This window comes from Camelus ferus, chromosome 6 (assembly GCF_009834535.1).
Source record: "Camelus ferus isolate YT-003-E chromosome 6, BCGSAC_Cfer_1.0, whole genome shotgun sequence".
Lineage (NCBI taxonomy): Eukaryota > Metazoa > Chordata > Mammalia > Artiodactyla > Camelidae > Camelus > Camelus ferus.
Genome location: NC_045701.1, coordinates 1,735,691 through 1,760,526, shown reverse-complemented (window position 1 = coordinate 1,760,526; position 24,836 = coordinate 1,735,691). Strand labels below are relative to the sequence as shown.

Genomic DNA, 24,836 nt, shown 5'->3' with positions numbered 1-24,836 from the left:
CCTCATAAACTTAAAGCTGGTGAAAGAAAGCCGTGATTATTTTAATTTAGGTTAATAAACATTCCCAACTATCAGCTGGGTTTTAGTAGTAGATGTTTTTCGACTTCTGCCCCTACCCCAGTATAAAAGGAGTGGCGATTAAAATTATATTACATCTTTTGAGCAGATAGACTCAAATAGAAAATGATAAATGTTTGGAAATAGCATGGAGTCGTTTGGTTTATGATGAAGTTATTTATTTCTTTATTTTTAAAATCCAGCTTGAGCACAGTGAGCATTTCCTATTTTGATCCATAAAGTAACCACGCAAGCTCTCTTTCTGGCATGTGCCCTGTATGAAATATCGACGGCTTTGGTTAAATAATCAAAAATGGCGATGCTATTTTAAAGCACTGTTCAATTTTCACTTAAAGATAGCACATAATTCTTTCCAGTGGTGCAGTCTTTACGATACTATTGATCCTTTTCATTACTGTAGGGGATCCATCAACAGGAGCCCATTTATTGGATTCTCAGAAGCAACAAATAATAGGATTTGGAAGAAACAGATGATAATTCTGTTAGTAGTTGAAACCTCCAAATATACAATACATCCAAATACACAATGAAAAAGGCTGTGCCAGAACACCTTTCCTCTCACCGGTACAAGAATTTTATTGGATATTAACAGGCCAAAGACCATTTCTACTTCTGCAACAATATGACCATAATACGACAAATAGAATCTACCTTCTCAACACAACATTCGAGAAAGAAGGGAGGAAACTTTGGGAGGCACATTAAAAAAATTCCTGGGCCATGCTCATAGCCATCTGGTGTATAGACCAGAGTACTTCTCATTGAAACACCCAAATTTATCCACACACACTAGTTGATAATTAGAGAGCTAAGGCAATTGCATTTTCACCCTAATTGAATACCCCATGGTTGCCCGGGGCTTCCGGGGATCCCAAATATGCCTGTTTTGTTGTGACTTCCACACTGCTCTATAGTGTAACATCCCCAGGAAGATTTGCTAGGAAGACCCAACTCAAGAGAACTGATTGTACCTTTAATCACAATAACTGTAATCTTCCAGCTCCAGATTTCAACAGAACTATAATCTTGAGTCCTTTCACACTCTCTAATTAAAAAAAAATCCACTTGGTGAACAAAAACTCATCAAAAGGAGAGAGAACAGTGTTGCAGAGGCCTTCTTAAGCGCACAGCGTGACCAAGGCTCAGAAGGGAGAATGCTTAGTATTGTTTTGTTTCTTTCTGTGACGTATAGACTGGACAGTCTGATGGAAAAAAAAATGAACAGAAAAAATCATTTTGTGATCTAATGAGTTATTTTTCACCAAGGCTCTACTGAAACCATATTACTTATAATTAAGTAGTCGTGCGGTAGACTTTTTGCCTGATTCAAACTTACCCCAAATGGCTTACTGACCATTAGGAAAGTTGCTTTCCCTGTTACTGACTTCGTTTTCCACCTCCCCCTTCTCCTCCACCTCCCTGAAGGTTGAGATGGGCAGAACGGTGGAGAGAGTGAGCTTAGGTGTTGGACTCAGAGCAGCCTGGTGGAGTCTCTGCTCTGCCACTCAGTGCTGTGTGATTGTGGACCAGTTATTTAAATTAGCTGAGTCAGATATTTGCACATAAAATGAAAATAATAATGGTGCCTACCTTATAAATTTTTGTGAGTATTAAATGAGAAAACTCATGTAAAGAGCTTAGCCAAAGGCTTAGGTCCTACTGAGACATCAGTAATGTTAGATATGATGATGATGATGATGATGATGATGATGATATTAGATCTTGAACTTCTATCCTTGCAACGTCCATGTGATAGAGCCCAGGTCTTTAGGGAATATAGCTTCAAATAAGATTAGGATAGGTGTATATTCCAAGAAACTTGCTTTCATAAATGTTTTTACCTCCTTTGTCTTGTTCATATAATACACTCGGTCAGCTGACAAAACAAAGGTATTTCATGAATGCTAATGAGGAAAAAAATTAGTTTAACTGTTTTAAGATTGTAGGCTTTAAAAGCTCTGCAAAGCTCCAGCCAGTTAAAGTTTTCAAAACTGTAACTTTTTATAGTCTTGAAACTATTAAAAAAAAAAACATTTGAAGAATCAGTAAGTAAATACACAATTCTCTGAAAAAGAAAGAAAACAATACCAAGGTTCAATTACAGACATTCACAGATTTTTTTTCTTTTGCCTTCAAAAGCCAGCAAAATAGTTTCATAATTTTTCATAAAGAAGATTATATTTTAAACATGTCTTTGGTCCCACTGGTTAGCGTTTCTTTACATCATGTATATATCACTTAAAACTTCTTCTAATCTGTCTTTAAAAGATAGCCAAATGAACAGACTGTTTGAGATTAAGACACATGAGAAGTACCACGACTAAGTTAAGTAAAAACGAATCCAGGAGACCAGCGGTATTAAATGTTGCCGTGTCTTTGGCCCCACAGATGATAGAACAGGGGAGCCAGCTGATCGTCGATCACCTGGAAATCCAACGCTGGCTCTTTAAAATGGACTTCGAGTTCAGGGGAAATGGGACTGCATTTTGTGACATTCCTTCCCACCTAAAGTGCTACAAGCGGGTCCTAAAGGAGAGTCACAGATACGGCCGCGAAGACTGGAGCAAGAAATGGGCACAAGTGAGTGTGTGATGGTGGCATAAACCAGAAGTGTCCTGTGCACAGTTAGGAGATGACGCAAAAGGCTCGGCTGGGGGACGAGGCGCTTACTTCTAGACCTGTCACCTACCAGCAGTGAGACCTTAGGCAAGCTTTTTACTTTCCGAGGCCTCAGTTCTTATATACAAAGTTAATGAGGTTGACTAGGCTATTTTAAATGTTCCTTCTTAGGGCCCTGAAAGTCCTCAAATTGATTATGATAATTAGGAAGTAATTTTTTTTTTACCATATTCAAATAGCATTACAGATCTAATCATTTGCTCTAAGTGAATCTTGATCATATGCTTCGAACAACTGTTGTTATTAAGCTAGCTGTATTTTATTATGAGAGAGAAATTCTATTAGTGAATGTTTGTCACCTGGAAGCTAATGTATAATAGCATTCTGTCAGCAGTCATATGTTTTTGAAGACAATTCAAGGAAATTTATGTAAGTGCTGGTCCCTGTGAGATGTTGAGAAAACAATACATTCTAGCAAGAAAATCTCCAGGCAGAAACTGAATAATAGGTAAAAAAAAAAAAAAGTCTTAGCATATGACTGATGTGTGTAGATTTTTCCATGTATATTGGTGGAAAGAGATGATTTGTACAACTTCTTAGTCTGTTTCAAACTTGCTTAATAATTAATTTTATATGGTTTATCTGAATTCAGCCCACCATTCTAAAAGTTGCCTCACTTTGCATCCAGAGGCCTCAACTCGCCTGGCTTCTCTTCATCTCACATCTCTGTTTTGGCTGACATACTGGTGAAAGCAGAACTGATTAGGAAAATCCAGACACAAATTCTATTAACTGATTCCTTCCCCAGCGACGTCTGTAGTGGTGGGCTGCGCGGTGATTTGCATCTGCTCTGAGCATCCCACTACGGAAGTATATGAATCAGGACACAAGTGATAGAAAGGGAGGGGCACGTAAGAGAGGACCACATAATTCTTGTGAAAGGAGATGACGAATAAATCCAGAGAACAGTCAGAAGGGAGAGCTCCCTGTGACAAATGTTCCTGTTCTCCCCGTGATCTATTCTGGGCTTTTCTTCCCTCTCCATCAGTGAAGGGACTCAGTGCGGTACCTGTCATGGCCACCTTTTTACATATTATTTAAAGGATACCAAAGTGAATTACTCTTCTAGGAAAAAATAAAACAAGGAAAATGTATTTAATTTTGAAGCCCATGGAGGTTTCTCTTGTGTTCTCTTTCAACTGGATTTTACTTCATCCTGTATAAGAAAAAAATTTTTAAGCAAAACCATGGAGATTCAAATATAAAAAGTGGAACTTTTTTAATCTAAAAAAGTGAAATGCAGTGTACAAAGAATTTACTGTTCTCAATATTCCAAACCAATAATTTTTAAAGAACACTCCTGACACTAGACTATGATACATTTGAAATGTTTGACTTTAAACTTAAAAAAAAATTTCAAATATTGGCATTTGGTTGACTTGCACTTAGAAGCCTGACTATATATTATTTAATTTCAATTCTTACACAATTTTAAATTGTCAGCAAATACATTTGTCATTATTGTTAATGTTGTTAAATGTGAAGCTCTTCGATAATTAATAATCTATCTAAATCAGCTTTTAAAACTTAGGGAAGAATAATTATTCAGAAATCTTGTTACACTCTGAGACCTGTGTTTAGCTACGGCCATGGTATGGTTAGAAGCCAAAAATAAAGTAGTTTTGAATAGCTTTTTTTTTTTTTAATAGGAGACTATTGACATTCTTTTGCCTTCAAAGTGAAATCAGAGTGGAGTGAGCTGCAATCTCCATTGAGGGTAGCTATTGAGAATTTAGGATTAGAATTATCCTTTGTTCCAGAAGACCATCGTAATGGTGCACATTTAGACATCAAAGCGTTACTTTATGAGCACAGGCATGTTTTAATGTCCTATTACAGTTTGTAGACCTGTTTCTTTTGGATAATGAAGATGTTGTGTCATCAAGCCTAGCCTGGCACATACAAAACATATGCTGGCAGGTTATTAAAAATTTCAGCTTCTTGATGAAAGACTATCCTGCAGGCTAAGAGTCCAGAGAAAGACTCCATTCTGGGAGAATTATTAGAAATGAGAATATGACTGTAAGCACTAAATTATGTTAATACTTACAAATAGCATCATTTGCATAGCAGTTTATGACACGATACCATGATTTTTCTCATTGGTATGTTGTAGGCAACAGATTAAAAAGAGTGCTGTTTATGGGAGTTTGAACTGTTTTAAGATTCTCTTGCATCCTATGCAGATATTGGTTTTAGATGTAGGCATGATTCAATGTAGACTCAAAGATCTAATATAAAGATCATCTTTTTGTCTGCCTATCTAATTGAGGACCAGAGTTATTTGACTAGTTGCAGTTGAGAGTTGGAACAAAATCACGGACTCAACAAATGCTGAAAAGCTGAAATTACATTTAAAAAATCTATGTTGATGCAAAAAACTACTAGAACTGATAAACATTCAGCAAAGCAGCAGGATACAAAATTAACAAAAGAAATCTATTGCATTTCTTTATACTAACAATGAAGTATCAGAAAGAGAAAGCTAAAAAGATCCCTTCTGAAACCACATCAAAAAATAATAAAATACTTAGGAATAAACCTGACCAAGGAGGTGAAAGATTTATATAGTGAGAACTATAAAACACTGATAAAGGAAATCGAAGATTATTCAAAGAAATGGAAAGATACCCCATGCTCTTGGATTGGAAGAATTAATATTGCTAAAATGGTCATACTACCCAAAGTTATCTACAGATTTAATGCAATCCCTATCAAATTACATTTTTCAGAGCACTAGAACAAATAATTTTAAAATTTATATGGAATCACAAAAGACCCAGAATTGCCGAAGCAATCCTGAGGAAAAAGAACAAAGCTGGAGGTATAACCCTCCCAGGCTTCAGACAATACTACAAAGCTACAGTCATCAAAACAGCATGGTGTTGGCACAAAAACACACATATGGATTAATGGAACAGAATAGAGAGCCCAGAAATAAACCCACACATCTATGCTCAATCAATCTTTGACAAAGGAGGCAAGAACATACAATGAAGAAAAGACAGTCTCATCAGCAAATGGTGCTGGGAAAACTGGATGTATGTACATCAATGAAGTTAGAACACATCCTCACATTATACACAAAGATAAACTCAAAACGACTTAAAAACTTAAATATAAGACATAACACCATATAACTCCTAGAAGATAACATAGGCAAAACATTCCCATAAATTCTAGCAATGTTTTCTTAGGTCAATCTCCTAAGGCAAAAGAAATAAAAGCAAAAATAAACATATGGGACCTAATCAAACTTATAAGCTTTTGCACAGCAAAGGAGACCATAAACACAACCAAAAGACAATCTATGGAAAAAAATATTTGCAAACAATACAAAGGACAAGTGCTTAATTTCCAAAATATACAAACAGCTCATACAGCTTAATATAAACAAACAAAGAACTACTTCCCAGTTGGGAGAATTTCTTTTCAGGTAGTAGGAATAAAGACTTAAGCAAAGGAAGACACACTTGTAGGGGAAAACCATTCTTGTTACGTATTGCCACACTACTTTCTAAGAAGGCAGTACTGATTTCCAAGGCCAGTAGCAGAGAATAAGCATACTAGTTTTACCACCACCTTACCAGCACTGGGTATTATGAACTGTTGGCACTTTCATTTTAGATGTCAAAAATGCCTCTTTTTAAACAAATCTTTTTAAATGGAAGTACAGTCAGTTACAATGTGTCAATTTCTGGTGTACAGTACAATGTCCCAGTCATGTATATACATACTTATATTCGTTTTCATATTCTTTTTCATTAAAGATTATTACAAGATATTGAACACAGTTCCCGCAGAAAAACTTTTTTAAAATCTATTTTTGTATATAGTGGCTAACATTTGTAAGTCAAACTCCCAAATTTATCCTTTCCCACCCCCTTTCCCTGGTAACCATAAGATTGTTTACTATGTCTGTGAGTCTGTTTCTGTTTTGTAGATGAGTTCATTAGTGTCTTTTCTTTTCTTTTCTTTTCTTTTTTTTTAGATTCCACATATGAGTGATATCATACGGTATTTTTCTTTCTCTTTCTGGCTTACTTCACTTAGAATGACCATCTCTAGGTCCATCCACGTTGCTGCAAATGGCATTGTTTTATTCTTTTTTATGGCTGAGTAGTATTCCATTGTATAAATATACCACTGCTTCTTTATCCAGTCATCTGTTGATGGACATTCAGGTTGCTTCCATGTCTTGACTATTGTATAGAGTGCTGCTATGAACATTGGGGTGCACGTATCTTTTCAAATTAGAGTTCCCTCCAGATATATACCTAGAAGTGGGATTACTGGATCATATGGTAAGTCAATTTTTTTAGTTTTTTGAGAAATCTCCATACTGTTTTCCATAATGGCTGCACTAAACTACATTCCCACCAGCAGTGTAGGAGGGTTCCCTTTTCTCCACACCTTCTCCAGCATTTATCATTCATGGACTTTTTAATGCTGGCCATTCTGACTGGTATGAGGTGATACCTCATTATAGTTTTGATTTGCATTTCTCTGATAATTAGTGATATGGAGCATTTTTTCATGTGCCTATTGATCATTTGTATGTCTTCACTGGAGAATTGCTTCTTTAGGTCTTCTGCCCATTTTTGGGTTGGGTTGTTTGTTTCTTTATTATTAAGTTGTATGAGCTGTTTATATATTCTGGAAATAAAGCCTTTGTCAGTCGCATCATTTGCAAATATTTTCTCCCATCCTGTAAGTTGTTGTTTTGTTTTGCTCATGGTTTCTTTTGCTGTGCAAAAGCCTATAAGTTTAATTAGGCCCCATTTGTTTATTTTTGCTCTTATTTCTATTGCCTAGGCAGACTACCCTAGGAGAGCATTGCTAAAATTTATGTCACAGAATTTTTGCCTATGTTTTCTTCTAGGATATTTATTGTGTCTTGTCTTATATGTAAGTCTTTAGGCCATTTTGAGTTTATTTTTGTGTGTGGAGTGAGATTGTGTTCTAATGTCATTGATTTAAATGCCACTGTCCAATCTTCCCAACAGCACTTGCTGAAGAGACTGACTTTTCTCCGTTGTATATTCTTGCCTCCTTTGTCAAAGATTAATTGACCATAGGTGTGTGGGTTTATTTCTGGGCTCTCCATTCTGTTCCATTGGTCCATATGTCTGTTCTTATGCCAATATCATGCTGTCTTGATTACTGTAGCTCTGTAGTATTGTCTGAAGTCTGAGAGGGTTATTCCTCCAGCTTCATTCTTTTTCTTCAGTAATGCTTTGGCAATTCTGGGTCTTTTGTGGTTCCCTGTAAATTTTAGGATTGTTTGTTCTAGTTCTGTGAAAAATGTCCTGGGTAATTTGTTAAATCTGTAGATTGTCTTGGGCAGTATGGCCATAAAAAATGCCTCTTTTAATTGCTATTATTTGATTACTAGCAAGAGATTCTTTTTTCATGTCCTCATTATTTGTATTTTATATCAGAAACACAACATCTTGGTATTAAGAGAAAAATCTAGGTTTTTCTAGGTTAAAAAAAAAAGCTAGGGAATCATGTTCCCCAAATCATTAAACTACATGAAAAGATTATTTATTTATTTTTATATTTATTTTTATAATCTTAAAATCTCGACTTCTTAGATTATCTTTATGTATTCAGTAGTTGCCAGAGTATTGGCCTAGACATGAGATTAAGCATTTTGTAGATCCATGAATATACTGTAAGGTCTTGACATTTCCCTGTATTTAATAATAATAATAATAATAATAATAGCATTGTACAGTTGTATATTCGATCCACAGTTGGTTGGATCGGCAGATACGGAACCTGTGGATACAGAGGGCCAAATGTGTGATGCTATTTTACATGTAGGACTTCAGCATCCTCAACTTTCAGTATCCATGGGAGTACTGGAACCAATCCCCCTAGATACTGAGGGGCGACTGCAGGATGCCTGCTGGGTCCCAGGCATTTCAGCACTTCACATGCACTCTTATTCAATCTCAGAAAACCCCGAAGTCTGACTCGTTTACTTCCACACCACTTTGATACGGACAGTATCAGTCACTCTTTTTACAGACAGAGAAACTGATGCTTGGGAAGGTAAGTGACTTGCCCAAGTTCACAGAGCTAGTAAACCACCTGCGCCTGGCTCGGAGCCCACATCCACTCCTCCTGGCCCAGTGCCCTGCTGCACCGAGCTGAATCCGTTTAGAAAAGACCCCTTGTTTGCAAGCCCTGGAGTAGCGTTCTCCCCCAGGTCCCGGCCAGTGTGGCCCGCTGCCCTCGAGGCAGATTTCCTGCTTTCTACAGAGATGTGGGAAACGCAAACATCCCTGGAAGTCAGCAGCTATTGCTCTAGGATTTCTTCCCTTTCCTGGCCAACAGGGGAGTTGCTGTTGCCAGCAGGCTGGGTGGTAGGAGGCCATCAGTACACACACCTGGCATTTCAGAGCAGGAGCCCTGGCGAGGTGTCCCTAGATTCAGCTTTGCCGCCTAACTGCCTCACATACCTACTTATGTGCACAGGTAAGAGAGAGTTTTAGTTATCACCCTTTGATCGTCTGTGGGGGTGACAAACTTTCAATGCCTTTCTCAACTTGATACACTAGCACGATCACTTTAGTGAACCTGTAACTTCTCACAGAGCTTGGAGTAAATAGCCTATCTTCACAATCAGACAGTAGCACTAAAAATATGGTATTTAAATATGGTTTTTTTGGATAAGCAACCACATATTTTATTTGTTGTCGTTTTTTAGTCTCCTGTTTCAGGCCGACACGGTGAACTCCCTTTTAAGCAGAATGAGGTTTGGAAGAGGCTAGTCTGAATAACTGAAGATTCAGGATGAATAGGAGGTGGTCTGGCTTCGTGGGTTCCATAGCTGAGGCGGACTGAGGTTACTAGCAGGGAGCCAAGGGCAAATCACTTCAGCTTTCCCAGCCTCCATCTCTTTTACTATGAAGAGAAGTAATATTAGTACCTGTCTCCTGGGGAGGTGGTGAGAATTAAATGAGATAACCCTTGTGAATTGGCTCCCAACGTACTTAGCACGCACGTAAGACTCCAAGAAATGCTACTTGTTATTAATATTAACATAAAATTGCATTACAGTTAATTGCAGGTAATGTTGAACAAGCACATACAATTTAACCTTTTAAGGATGATTCAGGAGGTCCTTTAGCATCCTGTAGGCTTCCAGAATATTGTTTTGTGCATCAGTTATCATTCTATAGGTTTGGGGCTGTTGAGGATATAGAATGTTGAGCCAGTGGTGCCCACCCAGGGACGTACCCAGAGGATGCCTTTAAAAGAATAAACCTTGATAGCAGCCTGGTTTCTTATCTTTTGAATATAGAAAATAACTCCAGTGATTTGAACTTTCCATATGTTGAACGAAGAGGCATTGACCCGATAAAGTGGAGATTATTCTGACCACAAGATTGAAACCCGGTTGCTTCCTTTTCTGTTCCAGTTGGTGTCTTTTCTAATTAGTGGAGCAGCATGTCACCACAATCCCTGCAAAGTCTTCATCATTCACATATTTTTCCTTATCTCTGAAAATGACTTAGAATGTCTTCTTCCAGTTCAACGGTTATTTTCACGAAGCTGCCAGGGCTGGGTTTGAGGTGCTTCTCTGTGCCTGAGGACGATGACAGGAGAAGGCAAATTGCCTCCCCAAGTTCAGTGAAAGCTGAGTCCCCCTTCCGAGGACCTATAATAATCAGCCATACAAGCTGTTGGTTTGTGTGTCCTATTGATTTAATATGCTTCTAATCAGTACATAAAGCTATGGGCCTGCAGTGTTAATTTTTCATATGCTTACAAAGTACCCTTTGATTTTCTGTCACACGTTAATTACAGCGTTTTGCCATTAAATAGGAAGCTTTGTGTAAACTAATTACTAGGTAATCATTGTCTACTGCAAGCGTGCTGTTTGTACCTTTTATTTTATTCTAAAAATGCACAGATCTCACAGTCTGGAAACGCTTTACCTTCCAGCCATTAGCTCTCACTAATTCATAGCATTATTGTGGTGAGAGTGTAGGAGTTGTAATTGTTGTGGCATCAGAGCTGTTAATTACCGGAGTAAACAGTTGAAATGGTGCCAAGGTCTATTGTACGAGGCAGAGAAAAGGAGGTTTAAATGTTACTCCCACCATCTGGGGACCAGGGGAGAGGCAAATGCTTGAGAACAGCAGTGAGGCGCTCTCGCCGCCTCAGCTCCAGGGTTGGCGGCCATATGGATCCGGAAGATTTTGAATCAATTGAATTTAACTGCCAGTTTTTCGCAATAACAGCATGGAAGGAAGGAATAAAGCAAAAGATGAGAGGAACGAGAATTGGTTAGTGTTTTCACATCCAGGAAGTCCCCGTTGGAGTTCTCTGGGAAAGATCTGTTTTGCTGAAAGCCACAGAGCAGGCACGGGTATTTGGAACCGATTCAGAATGAGTTTTCCTCTCCTATGCCGGCGACCGCGCCATTTGCTTCTGGTCGTCTGTCCTCCCTGCCCCTCGGTGAGAGAGGGATGCCCTTGAGAAGACCCGGACCTCGGTGTAATTGTGCCACAGCAAACAAAAAACATCCTCACTTTTGGAATTCACTGATTTATTACCCTGGTATTTTAATAAGCATGGCCAATAGGAAAAGATGATGGTAAATATATAGCGTTATCCCATCTGCCTCAAAAATATACATCTGTACGTATGGAAATATCAAAGAAGGTGCAGCCCTTCACTCTGACTAAGAAAAGCATGTGCTTGCCCAGGCCTTTTGTATACAATTAAAATGTAGATTCTCCTGATGGTCTCTCATTTCATTCCACGAATTCATCCCTCTCCCCCCATCACTTGAATGAAAAACCAAGTCCAAAGGGCACATGTGTTTTCTTTTGTGTTTATTTTTCAATTAAAGAGTTTTTTCAGCCTATGCAGTTTTCTCAGCCAGGGATCTTTCTCTAACTGGAAAGAAAGAAACCTGTTTTCAATAATAATAATTATGGCCACATCCACTTAGTTGATTTTTAAACTGCATGGTTTCTGCTTTAAAACGTTGTGTAATCTTGAAAACGGTCCTATGTTGTTACTTGACATCAGTCATGTTTAATATAATTGCCTTTACGCCCATTTGCTAACATTAAAAATACCTTTTAAAAATCTGCCAGTTGCTATTGTAACAACATTTTAACATCATTCCCCAAACACAAACATATTCTTCTTTTTTTAAAACACCTTGGATTATTTATTTTTAATTGTTCCTTCAGCAGATGTTGGAGTGATTCGGGTTGTAGTGTAAACAACTCCTTTAAGGAGAGATCACAGACCGCCGCACGCACCATGAACCGAGGGCAGGCAGCGCTTGTCAGGTTTTTACGGTAGCGGCTTTGGCCCACGGGGGGCAGAATTTTTCCTGCTTTTGTGTATGTGCAAAGTTCAATTAAGAACTTCAAGAAATGCTTAATCTTTATCTATTGAAAGCCCCAGCATGTGGCGCGACGGGGTGAGCCTAGAAAGAAAATCATGGCCCCCCGTGGAGAGGGGAAAAAAGAAACAGCAGTTTAAAAGCTGAGAAGTTGAAAGGGAATGAACCTTGCCAGCGTTTCTGGTCGGGGCGAAGCAGTTGTGCTGAGCTTTGGAATGGAGGCGCGACATATGTGCCTCAGTTGGACAAAACGCTTCTCGAGTCAAATCAACTCGCTAGGCCCGCGTGCTGGTGCAAGGTGGAGGCCTGGATAATGAGGGACAGACTCCTCGAGAAGCAGCGCATGGATGATGCTACATAAGTATGGAATTATATACCGCATTTTCACCATTCTGTTTAATGAGAGCCGCCACCACAGCGAATCACTTGCCACACAGCCGAAATGGGCCATTAGCGATCAAGGGAAAATTGTCTTTGCCGCTTTCAGCAGATGGAGCAAATATTTTACAAAGCAATTTTACATACCAAAAACATTTGTGTGCCTTGGTAATGTTGGCTGTTTTACATTATGTTACCTTCTACGGCAGCATAATTTTCCATCTCATCGAAGGCAAAGTTGGCATTTTCGATTTTTAAATTCTCAATTAACAATTAAACATGCAGTATTAAGGCAGTCCTTAAACTTTAAGTAGGTGTGGGAAGTAGTTTACGACTTGCTGGAGACATTTTCATTTTTTTCTCCATCCCCTCAGCATATTTTTGCACTCTAAAGAGGGACGATCGCTAATGGTCTAAATGGAAAGGGATGAGTGAAAACTTCACTACTGATTTGCAGAATGAAAGTAACCAGCACACAGAGCGATCAGAGCATTTGCTGGCTTAAATGTCCAGCACAGATTGTGGGTGCACGGTGTGGCCCACCCATTCGTATCAGTTTAACATGTTTAATATTCAAGTAACAAGAAATCTAACCCAAAATGGCTTTGAAAATAAAGAGGATGTATTATCTCAGCTAACTGAAAACCCAGAGATTGACGCTGGCGTCGGACAAGGCTCAGCACCACCCAGTACCGTCTCCCCTCTGCACTGTGCATAATGTTCGCTCCATCCTAAGGCTGACTGTCCTCAAGGCTGCACCATGGGCTGCCAGTGGCTCCTGGAACTTGTCCTTGGTCAAGTAGCTCCTAGAGCTTGTCCGTGGTCAAGGTCATAGGAAGACAGAACATCTCACCAGGTAGCATTGTCAGAAGCGCATAAAGCGTCTTGCTCAGAAGAACCCAGCAAGTGCTTCCCAACACCTGATTGGCCTAATTGGGTCATGTGCCCCTGCTGAGACAATCACTGCGGCCAGGGTATGGCTTTGCTCACCAGGGGCTCATCCTTAGATCTGAGGGTGGAGTCAACTCTCAATCAACTTGCATAGCTAAGAATAGGCTAGGGACAGTTCCTGAAAGGAAGTTTGGGATATCACTACCTGGAACTTGCGGACAAAGATACGGGGCAGCCAATAACAGATGTCCTCTCTACCACTTTTCATAAATTTGATACAGACTTAGCATCCCATGTGGATGGTCCAGTCTGACCCATATTGACCATTTATGCACACTGAGGGCAGGTGCAGACACAGATCCCTTTGCACTATGGCAGACTGGTAGCAACTGGATTTGAATCCCAGTTTGCTACTTCATGGCTGTGTGACATGAAATGGAGTTGATGATAACTACTTCAGAGAGTGGCTTTGAGATAATAAATATAAAGCTCCTGGCACAGACCTGCTACATGGTAAGCTTTCAATAAGAGAGAGTTACTGTTTTACCTAAAAAGTAACTATAATGGTAAAAAAAAAAAAAAAAATGTCCTGTGCAAGCAAAGTAACCTTCCTAAATTCACCCTCAAGTTAGGAACCCCTCCCTTCTCTCCATCCCTGTGCCACTAGCCACTTCAGATCCCAAGCACCTTTCATGGAACCCACGCTTTCCCTGTGAAAGAGGCAGCAGGGATGGTGGCTGGAAAGGGCTCACCGCAGAGCCAGAGGCAGCCTGCGAGCTCCTGGGGTCTCCCTGTAGGACTCTGTTACACGAGGCCTTCGTCTTAGGTGGGCCACGTGGCTTCTTTCAACTCTGACCATCTTGCTTAGTTATTCAAGTCACTGTCTTGTCCTTTTGATCTTATGTCACCCTCCATTCTTCCATTTAGGGATCTCAGAAGGCTGTATAAAACAGAACTACCTAGGTGGGTTCTCATTTGAACACCACCAGACAGTGTCTGATGTGAGAGATTGGGGGTGATTAGCAGAGAAGTTAATTTTAGTTAATTCACCACTGCAGATCCAGGAAAGAAGTTTCTGAAGTAAAAGGAGCATTGGTGGGACTGATATTTAGAGCATTCTCATTTGTATTTCCTCTTCCTCCTTGCTCATCCTCCCCAATACACACACACACACACACACACACACACTCTTAGAATTTACTTGGGAAACTCAAATCTCTGGAGTTTGAAGTAGTTTTAGTCATTGAGGGAAATATTAAATTGGATATGCCAGCAGTTTCCCCTGAGATATCCTGAATTTCTTCAGTCGAATATCTCTTCCTTCAAATTTACAGTTTCTTGATAGAAAAAAGAGAGAGAGCTGAGAGGCAAGGTCCATGCTTGATAAGAAGAAATCTGTAGGTGCGTCTGGCCAGGCCTATGCCTTCTGCAGATAGCTTGGAACCCTCCAAGGTCATGACTATCAGTGCACTGAGGGGTAGATACAGATGTTGGACAAAGGGTGGCTTGGCTGTGCGCTGGCACAGATGTGGCCCAAGTGTCTCCTGGATGGGAACTGCTCTAGAGCTGTTAGCTCCACAAAAGCCAGCAGCTAATGTGCATTGCCAGGGCCAGCGCAATCATGATGGAATGAAGATCTGGAATTGATTTTTTTTTTTTCAAAAAGTAAAGGGTATTTTTCTAACATTTATTTATCACCCATAAGTTCTAGACTTTCCTCTCCATACCCTTGAGATGTCAGCTCTAAACGATCTGCTCCCTGTGGGTGATAAACTCTGAAACAGTTAGGGGTAGTCCATTGCCTTGATGTGACTCAGTGAAAAGAAACTTTCTAACTGCTCGTTTCACAGGTATGTAAGGCAGAGAACCTGTGCCCCAGTTGCTGGCTTATAAGAGACATTCTGCACACACACACACACACACACTCTCACACACACACACACACACATACACACAGAGTTTGCAAAAGTAATAGAGGCGGGGAAGAAAGCAAACTAGGACTGGTTCCCCCAACTCCACTGTTTCCTGTCTTCAGTCATGTGTTGAAAATCACCCAATAACAGAATCTGACAGCTTGGCAAGCAACCTTACACAACCCTCTTCACTCTAGGGGCCTCTGCTTCCTCTTCGTAAAGCAGGGGAAATAACCCCGTTCCGGCCCATCTCAGGGTGCCAGTGTCAGGACCGAGCGAGATGATGAATGTGACAAGAGAAAGTATTTTACAAATACTGTTCTGATGACTCACGTGGATTTAGGCGCTTGCCTGGCGTGATTTTGTACGTCTGTGTCTGGGTGAATCAGCATGTACCTAAGTTTATTCCGACCAGAATAAACCCGAATAGCTATAGATCTTCCCTTATCAGCATCGGCCCTTCAAGTTGTAATTACGTTTGAACTATGCAAAATGACAAACACTAGAGAACAGAAACCCCGCAAACCGAGAACTTGCATCTGACATCTCTTCACTGGTACTAAGGACGTTCTAAGCATAATCCTTCTGTTTCCTATCAGATGCTTTCAAAATAAAGAACTAAACTGAACAGTTAATACCACTCCTCCTCCATTAGTCCTCTGCATATCTTTTTCTTAGAGAGTTCAGCGTGGCCCCAAGCTGCCTGTGTGTGCCCCAGCATCCCCTATTGAATATCACCCTGCCAGTGCCTTCGGCTGTGTATTTCTCATGATGGGACACAATTTCCACAGCAAACTTTCCTCTAGGAAACTTGCCCCCTTGCTGTGGCTTTGTACACAGTGCAAAGGCTGCAGATCGAGGCAGAATGGCTGTCTTCGTAGGCAGAGGCGGGAAGGGCAGCCCGACAGATGCCTCTCACAAGCCACAGCCTTACAAGTTAATTATTGGCCCTCACATAGCATGTTGCGTCTGAGGCGACACTTCATAAATGTCACCTCATTTATCTTCCCATTGCCTCTCAGAAGCCAGGAATCTCATGAAGTCCACCCCAGAAGAACTGGTGGTTCTTAGGGGGTCATCCCCCAGGTGGCACCTGGGCAGCACGGAGGGAGCCTGTTTCACATTTTCCCTTATTCTGTAACTCCTGCTGTTCAGGGCTGGGTCCCTGTCTTTATCACCGCCAAGATTCACTCCACAAACATTGAGTGTTCCCTGTGCCGAGCACCGGGGAGACTGACCCCAAAGCCACTGACCATGCCATTAAAGAGCCCCCAGAGAGCTGGAGAGTGTGGAGAGAGGCCCCCGACTGGGGTGGCACAGGAGGCTTCCTGGAGGAGGTGTGACTGCACTAACTCAGAGAGGGTGAGGAGGCATCAGCCGGGGAGGAAGATGAGGAAGGAAAGTGGAGGAAAGAGACTGAGCCAGAGCAGTCTGGGGTGAGGCTAGAAGCTAGAGAGGGAAGAAGTGGGCAACATTAGGAATTAGCGGCCAGGTCACAGAGCGCATTTGTGGGTGTCATACTGAGGAGTTTCAGCTTAATCCTGAAACTGATGGAGATCTCGTTTCATGATTTAGGTGACAAAGCTTTCACCTGCTCCTTCACTGCTCTCCTCCATCTCCAGCCCACCCCCCCACACCAAACATATAATTCTTTTTTCCTTAGTTCAGTTAGGCCTGACATTCTGTAATTTTTTCTCAATTTTTTTATTTAATACAAAATTTACCATCTTAACCATTTTTAAGTCTACAGTTCAGAGGTATTAAGTACATTCATAATGTTGGGCAACCATCACCACTGTCCATCTCTATTAACTCTCATAAAACTTAAACTCTCTACCCATGAAACACTAACACCCGCCTACCCCTGCCTCTGACAGCCACCATTCCGCTGTCTGTCTCTGTGATTTTTGACTACTCTAAGTAGCTGTGGTTTTTGGTATGAATGAACAAGTGAATTATTTCTCTTGGACTATCTTGATGTGACAACAGATAGCAGATCATGGGATAGATGGTTCAGAAACAGGGCAGAAAGGGCCCTTTAATCAGGGCAGAACAAAAAGGAGGTCTCCACTGCCCTGGGGGCCTGCTCTGCAGGGGTTCCTTCCTTGACACTCAGTTTTCCAAGCAGGTGGGGAACCCACAGACATTCCTCACTGTCCCAGCTTTGGGGCACTGCATGGATCACGGGCACTTCGTCGTCTTCTGTAGGGTAGAATGGTTTTAACTGAAACAAGTACAAAACAAAAAGAAACGTGGGTTTGGAGGAAGGAACCAAGAGGGAGTCCAGGTTGTTGGAACTGTGCATTTTGTATGCATGTTTATGATTTAGATGCAGGGCCTTGGGGAGATGAGGTAATGGACGGCAAAGGGCAGAGAAAATGTAAATTGAGCAGGACTCGAAGTGGGAAAGGCCCTCAGCTTTGACAGCAACTTCCCCGCCTCCACCTCCCAAGGCAGAGGCTCGCTGCGGGAGCTGGCTTCCCCAGTCCTTCTCAGCAGACCTCCCCGACTGTGCAGAGCCATGCTGACCGAGGGCGGGCAGCCGCCCTCTCCCTGCCTCTTGGCATTTTTGTTTTGTATGACAACCACTTACGAAGCTAACTGATGAGTCTCTCCCAGCAGGATTTCCTGGACTTTTCAGAAATCATTCAGATTGTTGGGACCTGCCTAGAGTGCACTCTCAGATACTTGTCGTCCACTGTAGATTTTCAGAGGGCACTGGACCCAGAATGAACCAGATGTTCCAAGGAGCGTGGGGGACGGAGGAGGACAATCTCTTTTTAATGGCAGGGAAATTGAAAATAAATGACTATACCGATTATGCCTAAGACCCCTCCCAGCCCTACTTGACGAAGCCAATTCTTCTCTGATCCTTCCAAATTACTGATGTTCACTCACAGATTCAAAAGTTCCCCAGCAACCCAAAGCAAGCCTGAGTTTTTCTTGTCAACCTCCCATATTTTGAATATGAATCCTGCCTATCAAAATGTTTTGTATCCAGTGCCCCGCCCTCCTTCTGGCAGAAATAAAATCTGAAGAGGTGGATTCTATCTAAAAATTGTTAAATAGACTTTCCAAAAAATAAAAAACCAAAAACAGATTGTCCTGACATACCAAGTCTTTTCATGTCAAGAAGCTGGGTTTCTTATTCATTAGAAGGTTTCTTACTGTTTTCATGTTGACAGGAGGCTCTGGAGTTTGGGGTTGTTGTACGGCAAAGTGGGGCCAGCCTCACACCTACTCAGATGGGGCTGTGACCTAGTGGGGAACATCGGGCAACTGAGGCCAGCCTCCCTCCCCACCTCGCTCTTCCAACCTGCCCCCTCCTAAATCCCACCGCTTTGGTGTCAGTCCTGGTTCAAGGCTTGGATCCCACAGTTACATGGAGGCCCCCCCGACCCGGGGGCTTACAGAGATGAAGGTGCCCAAGAAAGATGCTGCCAACTCCATCATTTGTCCCAGAGTCAGCTCTGTTAGGGTCATAGGATAAAAACAATCTGATCTGAAGGATCTTACGGAAAAGGTGGCTAACCCCACCTTTTACCCAGTGGGAAACTGAGGCCCAGGGTGGGGAGGCCCAGTGCCCGAGGACACTCTGTTTGTCAGGCTGCTGTGGGCCTGAAATGGGGGTTACCTGATGCCCAGACAGAAAAGACGATAGACACAATTAGCAGCAATATTTAGGAACAAAAGCACTTCAAAATATGAAAACTGAAATGGCTGGAAAAATAGAGAAAATCTTCAAAATGGCTTTCTGACTCTGGGTAAACAGTAACCACATTTTTTTTGCCTGTTGGAGGCCTGGTTTTTAATCACTCCACAAGCAGTTTTCATTTCTGTAGTAAAATTGCTTGTGGTTCTATTTAATTTGTTTCTGCAGGAGCCAGCTTTGGTGAAGATCTCCGAGGAGCTGGCGGGCATTTTAGCACAGCACGCACAGCCAGTCAACAAGAAACGGTTCCCCACGTGGAGCAAATTCCTCCAAACATTTCTCAGTCAAGGTAAATAAGACTGCGAGGCTTCTGCTGAGGATTGCTCTGCACAACCTTGAGTTCTAGTTTTGGGTCAACCTGGGGCCAATTTCAATACCTTGCATCTCTTCTGTTGGTTTAGAAAGTGCTCCTACAAGCAGATCTTCTTTCTCCTTTAAACTTGACATAAATATTTATCTCACATCAGCCTCAAGTAAACAGGAATTGAACATGCCAAGCATGCCATGCATAGCGAGATTCTGGCCTTTTTTTTTTTTTTTTTTTTTTTTTTTTTGGCATCACAGACTTCTCCTGAGAGGTGGGCTTTGGAATCAGATGACCTGGGTCTGGATCCCATGCTTGATCTTGAGCAAGCTTCTTAAAGCCTTGGAGGCCCAGTGTCCTCACCTACTTCACAGGGTTGCTGGGAGGCTTCAATGAAATTCAGTGATATGGAAGTTTTTTTTTTACCATGGAGCCTGACTCAAAATAAGTCTTTAAGAAATGCTAGTTTCTCCTTCCATTTCCTGGAAGATAGAAATGGTCTCACTTTCAGTTCTAAAGGCAGACTTTTTAAATAAGGATCATCTGCAGCTCTGGAGCAAAGCCAGTCTCCGCTTCTTTCCTCATCCTCCTAACTTCTCAACTTTCTAACAACACTAGGAGGTCAGTGGGTGAGGGGATGAGTGGAGCAAACGATGCTTATCCCCAGCCGTGGGGGTCCTGTGGGAGTCCTCCACCGAGGCACGTCCACACGATGCTCCTCACTCTCTAGGACCTTACAGGTAAGGCAGATACTCTTACACATTTACCCCCCATGAATAGTAAGAGAGATCTGTCCACTGTACTCACCACTGTCAAGTGATAATGACATTATATTAACAATAATAAATTATAATACCATAGTAATATTATATTAGATAATGCCAGCAGCAGCAGCACAATGGCGGGAAGAGCGCAGGGAAGATAACTTAATAAGCCCAGTCTGTGCTGACTATGTGCCAGACACTATTCTAAGTACACGTAGATTAATTTATCTGGTCCTCACAACAGCCCTATGAGGTGGGTACCATTATCACCCTCGCTTTATAGAGGAGCAGACTGAGGTACAAAAGACTAAATTCACTCTGTGAAAACATACCACTCTGTGAATACAAATCACTCTATGTCTACACAGCAGAGCCAATAAATAGCTACCCGTGTTGCTCCTGGAGTCTCGGCTGGAGCCAGTGGGTGTAGTTAAGGGAACCCCTCTTATCTCAGGGTGTGAGATCGCATCAGAAAGGACAGGTCTGTTGGGTGTTGGAACACACGGCAAGGCAGAGTGGGGTGGAAGGGCACAGTGAACACTCTGCTCGTGGATTATTTCAGCAAGGCGTCAGGTGGCCTGCCATCTAACAAGAATGCTGAGAAAGGATTCTTCACTGGTGTGGGGAGAAGAGGCGTGGGGAGGGGGCAGTTATGCTGCATGGCCTTCAGTGTCCTCTCAAATCTAAATTTCTGTGAGTCTCCAAGTTTCCACATGCACCCACTGCCAGAAAAGTAAAACTAAAGGAGTCTGCCCCATGCTTGAGTGGAAGAAAATAAGGTATGCTCAACAACAACAACAACAAAATGGTTAAGAATAAAGGATTTTCTTCGGTTAGGAGGGGAAGACCATGAAAGATCTTCAGGTCCATATAGGACAGGAGGTTAGGAAGTTCCCAGATCTTCCAAGGTCAGCCTGCACACTCTCCTCTGATCTATTTATTTTCACGTAAGCTTTGTAGATTAGAAAGAGTCTTCCCAGGCACCGTGGCACCTGAGCTGTGTAACCACAGTGCCGGTTTACGGGAGGCAGAACAAGCTTTACTGAGCCAATTTCAGAGACGAAGAAACAGGCTTAGAGCTAGGACGTGACTGGGGCAAAATCACACACGAACACGTGGGGAGTGGGAACACAGTTCGATCCTACAATTTGAGCACGTCTCAGAAATCCGGTTCTGGTCAAGTCACGTGTTTTCCAACCTCTGCCCGGCTCTGAGCCCAGTGCATACAGCAGGCCCTGCATAAAGTGTGCACTGGGCGGGGTCGTCCTCCCGGTTTCCTGACCCTAAGGCCACCATCTCCTGCCATCTTCCCCTCTGGCCTGTTTCTTCTCATTTCTATTCTCTCAACTGTACTTACGGCCACAAAACGTGCTATAGATTAGATTTCTACATCGTCATGGGATTACATCAAAGGCAACACATTTTTAAAGAGGAATGAATTGCTTTGAAAGGAGAAAAATTAACAGTGAAAAGACTGTGGTCATGTCGCTAAGAAGATGATACAAATAAACTACTTTGAAGTAAAATAATCTGGTAACTATAATGTGTTTTCACTGAAGCACCATCTTTCAAAATGTAGGTGATGGCTAAAGCCACAAAGTTTTCTGAGTCAGAGAGATTCAATAGGTTTTGTGGGGGTTTTTTGGTTTTTGGTTTTTTGGGTTTTTTTGCTAATTTTTGTGGGTTTTGTTATTGCTGTTCCATCGACTTTACGTTGCTAAATCCCCAACACCCAGTATTTAGGTCCAGCACAGGACAGGAAACTTCATTTGAAGAAAAGCACATCTCAAACCAACCAAAAAGATAAATTCATTTTCCTTCTGAAACTCTGTTTTCTTTAGGACCAACTCCAACCACATTTATAGTCATTTAAGGAAAGCGCCTTTCATATAAAGTAACAGATGGCTGCATCTGAGAACTGTTAAAATCTCAGGGTTTAACCATATATGCTATTCAAAGCCTGTGGGCAGAGGTCATCTCCCAGCAAATTCCTGAAACACAGGCCAAGTTTATCTTAATACTGTCAGGCTCCAGAGGCTGCCTTGTCTAGAAACACTTAGTTGCTTTTACTTGTAAATTATGTTATCTAATTCTTTACGAACAATATTTAATTTTTTTCTATAAAAGGGATGTATACAGTAAGATTTATAAGTTAGGCCTAGAAACAGAAAATGGGGCCATGTAATTTTTGTGGACACCAATGAGCTAGGTCACAAATTTAGCCAGGGCTGATACGGCTGCTATGAGCATCAAATTTGCATCTGTGATTTTTGCTATTCAGAGCAAAAGGTACAATATGATAAATTATAAAGCTCCCTTGTCAGCACGGAGGAAGCTTACCTGTTCCTCAAGAATGGCAGCATTGGGGATGGGAAGGGACAGACTGGGAGTTCGAAATTTGTAGATACTGACAGACATATGCAGAATAGATAAACAAGATTACACTGTATAGCACAGGGAAATATATACAAGATCTTGTGGTAGCTCACAGTGAAAAAAAAGGCAGCAATGAATATATGTATGTTCATGTATAACTGAAAAATTGTGCTCTACACTGGAATTTGACACAACATTGTAAACTGACTATGACTCAATTTTAAAAAAAAATGGCAGCATCTCCTGGCTCCTTATTTTAAAACAACTGCCTATATATAGAAGGCCTTTGGCTGACATAATGGTCAGTGTTCTCTTATGCCTGACAAAAGCCCTAAGCTGTCAAAACTTCAAAAAGCAGGGAAAGCTGAACAGAAAGAGCACTGGTCATCCAGGTACAAACTGTGGACTGTGGGCAGTTAATTCCCCCTGAGAGATTTGCTACAGTCCTTGGGTTCATCGTTTATGTAATGAATGGGCATAAACCTGGTGATGTTTACAGTGTCTTCCTAATTACGATCAAAACTACCATTCGTTGAGTCCTGCTGCTTGCCAAGCATTGCACGAAATACTGTAGATGTGGCATCAGGAGGATTCACAACAATCTGGGGAGGTAAGTCTTATTATGCCCATTTTAGAGATGAGGGAGGGAAGTTCAGAGAATTGAAGCTACTTGCTCGAAGTCTTACAAGATACATCAGATGCACGCTCTGAGCCTGAGTGCCTCCGCCAAAGCCTGGCCTCTTTCCTCCTGCTCTCAATGGGCATGGTCCACACAAACTCATCCTCTCACCCACTCCGTGCTTTTCCCCTACAGGAGGCGTGATCGAAGCATACCCACCTGCAGAGAGTGTCACCAACCTGACGGTGGACATGCTGATAGAGCCCAAGTGGAGAAATCAGGGTGCTGTCAACGGGGGACCAGTTTCATGCTGAAGGCCCCTTCATCTCCTCTGGGACCACCATGCCTCAGACCTCAGTGGATCCCCAAGTTCTCAGTTCTTTGTGCCTCCAAATTGGAAATGCTTGTAAAATGAAAAATGTGGTTGGTTACTTTTCCATAGACCTGGTGACTTTTATTGATCCAAGCACCATGGAGCAGCAGGTAAGTCGACTTGATGCCGTGTGAAATACTAAAATACGTAAAGACTCCACACCGTCCACCCTCGTGCAACAGGGACTGTGAGGGGGTTTCTGAGATTCACAGCTCTTCTGATGAGCTGACTGTAAATTCAGCATTTACTTGGTCCATGCAAATTCGAGGGAGACCAGGCTTCACATCAGTAAATACAGGACCAGTGTTATCCCCCCGAGCAAAGGATTTGCTGCCCAATGGGTGTGGAAGCCAACATTATGGCACTGGCTTTTGATAAAAGAAAAGGCTTTATTCCGAGGTCAGCTGGCAAGGAGACAGGAGGCAGGCTCAAATCTGTGTCTCCCTGATTTGGGGTTTGGTCAAGCTTATATGAGCTGAGGGGGAGGGTTGGGATGTGGAGCAGGTTTCCATTGAAGAAGGGCTTTAGAACACGTCCATTTATGGTAAAGTGTGGTAAGGGGACTTCAGCACCGGCTCTTCCTGGACAGTGGGTCCTTCACTCTGAAAGGGCTGCAGTGTCCAGATTCTGGTCATGTCCTGCCAGTCTTTTGGTTCCAGGGGGGTAGAAACTTTGGTTCCAGGTGTTGTTTGAAGTCAAAATGTTCCCCTCTGTGCATGCTTTGGCTGTATGACTTGGCGGTTCTGTTCTGTTGTCTCTAAAAAACAACTCAGTGTCGTGTTAGGAACGAGCTCGGGCCAGGTTTGGGCTGGTTCTGCTGGCACACCAGGGTCTTCTCACTGGGTGCGGCTGGAGTTTGAGTGACCGCATCTCATCCCAGTGGGGCCTCAGCTCTGCCCATCAGTGCTCTGCCTGTATCTTATTGTGAGACTGTTTTAGGCCATCCAGGGAGTGAAACTTTCTAGAATCTGTTCTTAGATAGAAAGTCAATCACTAGGAAGGAGGTAAGAGTCCTTGTTTCTGTTCCTTTTCTTATCAGTAGTAGTAATGGTTACCAGCAACTTAGGGTGATCAATTTTCCTTCTTAAAAAACTATATTGGGAAATATTTCATAAATATAAAAAGGTCTCGATCCTAATACGATGAACCAAGACCACCTCAGCCCAGTGTGCTCCTTGCCGGCCTCCCTCACGCGGCCCTCCCTCCTCCCAGAGGCACCTACCATCTTACACTTGGGACTTTCATTCCTTTCCGTGTCTTTATGCTTTTATCGCACATGAATGTGTTGCTCAGGCAGGCGTGTTTACCTGATGCACAGCAAGCGAAGATTTGCAGCAAAGAAAGGGTTTATTCACAAGGCAACCAAGCGA

General features: G+C 42.0%; 1 protein-coding gene across 1 annotated transcript in view; it reads left to right on the top strand.

Annotated features, from left to right (window-relative positions):
* IQCH (IQ motif containing H) overlaps positions 1-24,836 on the top strand; it is a 187,500-nt gene that overhangs the window by 115,669 nt on the left and 46,995 nt on the right. Inside the window, 4 exon segments of the mRNA XM_032480865.1 lie at positions 2,467-2,658; positions 19,199-19,319; positions 23,289-23,356; positions 23,358-23,576. Of these exon segments, the coding sequence (XP_032336756.1) occupies positions 2,467-2,658; positions 19,199-19,319; positions 23,289-23,356; positions 23,358-23,576 (600 nt within the window).